The sequence below is a fragment of the Cyprinodon variegatus genome, unplaced genomic scaffold (genome assembly GCF_000732505.1).
Source record: "Cyprinodon variegatus isolate N-32 unplaced genomic scaffold, C_variegatus-1.0 Scaffold1111, whole genome shotgun sequence".
In the NCBI taxonomy this organism is placed as follows: domain Eukaryota; kingdom Metazoa; phylum Chordata; class Actinopteri; order Cyprinodontiformes; family Cyprinodontidae; genus Cyprinodon; species Cyprinodon variegatus.
In genome coordinates, this window is record NW_015151564.1 from 15,074 (window position 1) to 20,798 (window position 5,725).

General features: G+C 38.6%; 1 protein-coding gene across 1 annotated transcript; it reads left to right on the plus strand.

The window, feature by feature from the left end:
- The first annotated feature begins 697 nt into the window (after positions 1 to 697).
- LOC107101536 (GTPase IMAP family member 4-like) lies at positions 698 to 5,131 on the plus strand. The gene is made up of 3 exons (XM_015400485.1): positions 698 to 785; positions 1,755 to 2,660; positions 5,106 to 5,131. The coding sequence occupies exons 1-3, from the start codon at positions 698 to 700 to the stop codon at positions 5,129 to 5,131; spliced, it is 1,020 nt and encodes a 339-aa protein (XP_015255971.1).
- Positions 5,132 to 5,725: the final 594 nt, after the last annotated feature.

Below are 5,725 nucleotides of genomic sequence, written 5' to 3' on the forward strand. Positions count from 1 at the left end.
TTCATATTCTCCAGGAAGGTTTGTTCATGTTGAAATATTCTTAATAAAAGTCTCCATGTGTATTTAGACAATTGGAAATACAATGGGGCTGGGGGGCCTCAGCGCCTGTTGAGCTGGTGGGGGGGCATGGACATTAACACCTTATGGCAGATGCTTGCCCCTCCAGGGGTTTGCACTCTGCTAGTGGGGGAAGGGGAGAGAGGGGTAGTGGGAATGATCACAGCCTGGATGTCTTTTTTGGCTTGTGGGCATTATTTTGTGGGCCTAACCATGGTAGGCACCCCCAACCCCCTCTCGTATTCAGAAATTGAGTGTTCTGGCACCGCCTGTCTCCCGGAGGGGGGGTGGACTGTGCCGTACACCCTCTTTTGGTACTCCCAGTTTTAATTACACTTGAAATCAACACGCAACAACACCACATTCGAGCAGGCGCAGGGAGGATCGGGGTCTTTTCACACCTCTGTTCTCCGGCTGCCACCCGGAGTCTGGGGCCTGGAGGAAGAGTGAGCCACCTGGTCCGTGGTCTTTGTGGGGGGCTGCTGCGGGACCTGGGTGCCCTGCCGGTGCCAGGGCTGTCACTTCTGCTCTCCCCAAAGAAGGATGGAGGGAGGGACGTGTAGCAAATGGAGGGGAGGAAACGGTTGAGTGAATTATTTCGGGGGGTGGGGGGGCTCTGGTTGTTTGGTCTGTGCAGGGCATGTCGGCCCAGATCAAGGGGGGGGGCTTTTGCTGGGGGTTGGTCTGGTCCGGGGTGGGGGACCAAGCCCGAAGCAGGAACGAGATGGGTTGGTGTGGTGGTGTCACCGCTCCCCTCCCCCCATCCAGATTTTAGGTTCACTTATTGGGTCATCGTATAATCCTGGGACCAACCACTGGTGCTGCCGGGTCCTCGGTCCTGGGATTATTGGATGTTGGATGTGAGTGTTATGTGTGAATGTGCGTCTGCATTTTTTATTTTTTTTGGCTCATCTTTACAGAGTCTGTCTGGTGTGAGCAGTGATGGGAGTAACGGCGTGAATAACGCCGTTCATTTTTTTTAGTAACGAGTAATCAAAATTATTACGACAGGCAGAAATAAATAGCGGCGAAGAAATACCTAAGGTAAAAAAATACAAAGGAAGAATAAAACAGACAAAAATGTTATAACATGCACTTAAATAAATATTTAAAAATATAAGTAATTGAATAACAAAGTTGAAGATTATAAAGGACAAAAAAATAAACAAGGTAAATATAACAAAGGCAAATAAATAAAGAAGCTAATTAAAAGAGTTATATACATTTATGTCTCACTGTATAATTTAATTTCTACTTACATTTATTTGTTGATTGTATTTTTGGTGGCAATTAATTGTATGCGTATTTATTTATTGAGCATTTATTTATTTATGTATTTATTTTATATATGGCAGAGTTGGTCCTCCATAGTCTGTTGGTTGTGATGTTCTTTTTACATCTCTTTGCAGATGATGAAGCAGACAGACGATGTTTTATCATTATCTCCCTTTTATCTCCTCTTTCTCTCATCTTTTCTCCTTTTTTTCTGTTTTTCCCCTCCGATTGTACCTTCTCTCTATGCATGGTTTTGTGCTTCTCTGTGTAACATTTAATTATTATTATTTGAATCAATGCCATGTAAAAAAAAAAAAAAAAAAAACACAATAGGTCTTTTTATTACTTCCTTGGGTTCTAGGGAAACTATCTGCAAGAAAAAAAAGATATGAGTAAACTGATGCTCTGGTTTTTCTGTACAGGAGATAAAGACAAGTGGACATATGAGTGCCTCAGAATTGTTCTGATTGGGAAGACTGGTTGTGGGAAGAGCTCTTCAGGAAATACTATCCTTGGTAGAAAAGAGTTTGAAGTTGACATAAGCCAAAAATCAGTGACAAGGTGCTGTAAGAAATCCCTGGGTGAGGTGGAGGGCCGTCCAGTTGCTGTGGTGGACACTCCTGGTTTGTTTGATGACAGTTTAACACAAGAGGAGGTGCAGCTAAAATTGGTCAAATGTATCAGCCTTCTGGCACCGGGTCCACACGTCTTCCTGGTAGTGGTACCAATTGGAGGAAGAATCACACCGGAGGAGATGGAGACATTAAAACTAATTAAAGAAGGTATTGGGAGGAATTCTGAAAAGTACACCATCATGCTTTTTACCAGAGGAGATTGGCTGAAAGGTAAACTGTCCATAGAAGAATATGTTGAAGAATATATTGATGTCTCCTTTAAAAAGTTTATTGGCAACTGTGGGGGATACCATATGTTTGACAACAATGACACCCAAAACCGCAGACAGGTTATAGAGCTGGTCAGAAAGATTGATACCTTGGTGGCTAAAAATGGATGCTTTACCAATGAGATGCTGCAAGAGGCTGAAAGAGCCATACAGAACCAAATTCAGCTAATCCTGAAGGAGAAAGAAGAAGAAATGGAGAAAGAAAAGAAGAAGCTGGAGGAAAGACACCAAAAGCAAATGGAGGAAATGGAAAGAAATGAAAATGCACAGAAAGAAAAGGAGTTGAAGGAGGAAAAAATTAAGGAGATAGAGAAAAAACTTCAACAGAGTGAGGAAGAAAAAAAGAAAGAACAAGAACAGAGAAAAAAAGAGGAAGCGAAATGGAAGCAGGAAAGAGAAGCTTTGATTGGAAACCAACCGAAAGGTAATTTCAAAACTCCCGAGGCCTTGGAGAAGGAGAAGGAAACTTTAAGGCAGAAATGGGAAAAAGATGACAAAAAGTGGAAAATGGAAAAAGATAAACTTGAAAATGATTATGAAAAGGAAAAAGAAGATTATACAAAAATGATGGAGGAAAGAATAAGAAAAGAAAAGGAGGCCATTTATAAACAGCAAATGCAGGATGTATTCAGGCAAGATTTACAAAAGTTAACAGAAAAGTATGAGGAGGAAGCCCGACAAAAGGCAGAAAAGCTCAATGAGTTTAAAGAAAAATACTTGAAAGAATTTACAGCCATGATGCTACAGAAGGATGAAAAATACAATATGCTAAAGGCTCTCAAAGATATGAAGGAAAACAAACACAGAAAGGAAATTACAGATGTGGTGAAATGTGTGACCAGAAAAAGAGAGAATGTGAAAAAACTGAAGGACATGCTGTCAAAACAAGAAGAGGAGATGAAAAAAGCCAAAAGTCAACAGGAAATGACACAGCGGGGGGAAGAACACAACAAAGAGCTAAGTGATCTGATTCAGCAGCTTATGGATGAAGATGATGTACAGACTGGCTGCTTCATTTCCTGATATATGGCAGATTGAACCATTCAACAATCTGTATTTTATGTAAAAACTAAATGATTCAAAAAAAGCAAAGCAAAAAAAAAAAACTCTTTATAGCAACAATTATGGTAATCCTATCATACTCTTAATATCTTGTAGAGAAATAATATTTTTTAACTTTTGTCCTATATCTGAATTTGCAGAACAATTGTTTAAATATGTCCTCTTACGTAGGTCCAGCTCATGATTCATGTGATTTTCATTCATTTTAATTCAGTGCAGTTCAGAAATACTATATTAAATCTAAAGTGAAATTAAATATTTTTGTAAAGGAAAGTTGTTATTTTCTGTCAAGATGTTAATAGCTGTAGGCATGAAGAATCTTCCATAGTGGTCTATCTTGCACCAGATCTGGAGAAATCTTATGAAGAGGATGCTTGCTGGTGTCCATGATCTTCTTCACTTTATGAAGAAATCTTCTTTGTGAAATAATCTCCAGAGATTCTAGAGGAGTTCCTAGAACAGAGCCGACCCTTTTTAATAACTTGTTGAGCAGTAACTCGCTCTAATACCCCAGCAGATGATGGCAGAAGAGATCACACTCTCCAAAACTGACTTATAGAACATATGTAGCATTATTCTGTAGAAACTGAACGACCTATAAGCTTCCTTAGGAGGTACAGTTTGCTTTGACTGCTTTACAGCTGCACAGCAACAGTTTAGTTTGTTGTCCAGGTGAACTTCAAGGTATTTATACTCCTCAACCACAACAACTTGTTCCTGTTTCTTCTGAAATCTACATTGTTGTCCCTTGTTTTGTTGACATTCAGGATCAGATGATTGTTTCCAAACCATGCCACAAACCGGTTTACCAGCTCCCTGTATTCAGCTTCTTGTCCATCTTTGATGCGCCCAATGACTGCAGAGTCATCTAAGTATATAGTATGTGCAGGTAGCAGGACTCTGTCTGGTACTGGAATTGAGACGTGCACAGAGTAAAAAGGAATGGAGAGAGTACTGTCTCCTGTGGTGTTTCTGTACTGCTCTCTACTTACATAAGATAAGAGATAAGTTTTTATTTACCTTACAACAGAGAAATTAATTTGCTCTAATAAACAACAGGAAGTGGAAAAGAAAGAAAAGGGGCATCAAAAAAGTAATTGTACAAAGTCAGGCGATAACAAAAAATAAATAAATGCAGTGCCTTGTGAACGTTTTTGCCCCAGTTCAAGGTTTTCGACCTTTTGCCATATTTTAGGTTTCAAATATAAAGATATGAAATTGTATATTTCTTTGAAGAATCAACAGCAAATGGGACACTATCATGAAGGGGAACCAAATGTACTGGAAATTTTAAACTTGGGTTAAAAATTGGGTACGCAGAATTCTGCAACCATCTTGAGTTAATACTTTGTAGCGCCACCATTTGCTGCAATTACATTTACTAATAAGTTGGGGTATGTCTCTATCAGTTTTCCACATCGAGAGACTGACACTGCTTGTGAACAGCGTTTTTCAATTCTTTCCAAAGTTTCTCAATTAGATTCAGGTCTGGACTTTGACTAGGCCATTCTAACATCTGGAAATGTTTATTTGTGAGTCATTCCATTGCAGAATTTGCTTTATGTTTTGGATCATTGTCTTGTGGGAAGATAAAACTCATTCTCTGGTCTTTTGCAGAATATTATGTTATTATTTTTTTATTTTCTTACTACTCATGTGTTATTGATATCAAGAGAAATCCTGTGCTAAAAAAATAAAATTAAAGTAGTCCACCTTTTCTAAAGTGTCTTTTTTGTTGTTTAGACTAATTTATTGTCTGTGCAAAATTTTAGAATCCCTCCTTTGTTTAATTAATTCGCTGTTGCAGAGAGGGTTCTGAAGATGTACATCTAAATTTTGAATGCCAAATACACACTTCTGATGGAGCAGCAAACAGTGCCTTTGCTATTGCATTCAGGAATATGCCTCTAGCAGAAAATCTGAGCCAAATAAAGATTGTCTGTGTAATTGCAAAGGCATGGTTCTGTTATGAGTTTGCAGAATATTGCAAGTACACCTATCTCATGATCTCGTAATTATGAGATAATATCTCGTAATTATGAGATAAGCTGTCAGATTTTTTTTCTTTGGGGAATGCAATACGCTTCCGTAGTAAAGAAATGGCTACAAAATGTTTTATGTCACGTGGTATGTCCCTTTTTTTCATTTCAAAACTTTTTAAAATCTGTATTGTTTTTGGATGTTTAAATTACAATAGTAACAAATAATCTAAAATGAGCAACAAAAAGGAATCATAATGGAGATTTTTTTAACTATCCTTACACCCTATCTATCCCGAATAAAAGTCATAAAACATAAATAAAATCAATATTTTAGAGACAAATGTTCATTTCATTATGAACACATTTATCCATCCATTATCATACACGCACGCTTATCCCTATAGTGGGGTCGCGAGGGCTGCTGCGGTGGACCCTGGAAAGACCA

Excerpts from the sequence above, each read along its gene's own strand:
- LOC107101536 (XM_015400485.1), top strand. The coding sequence starts at position 698 with ATGTCGGCCCAGATCAAGGGGGGGGGCTTTTGCTGGGGGTTGGTCTGG. Across the intron at positions 786-1,754 it reads CCGAAGCAGGAACGAGATGG|GAGATAAAGACAAGTGGACA; the intron begins GTTGGTGTGGTG and ends TTTTCTGTACAG. Across the intron at positions 2,661-5,105 it reads GATTGGAAACCAACCGAAAG|AGAGGGTTCTGAAGATGTAC; the intron begins GTAATTTCAAAA and ends TCGCTGTTGCAG.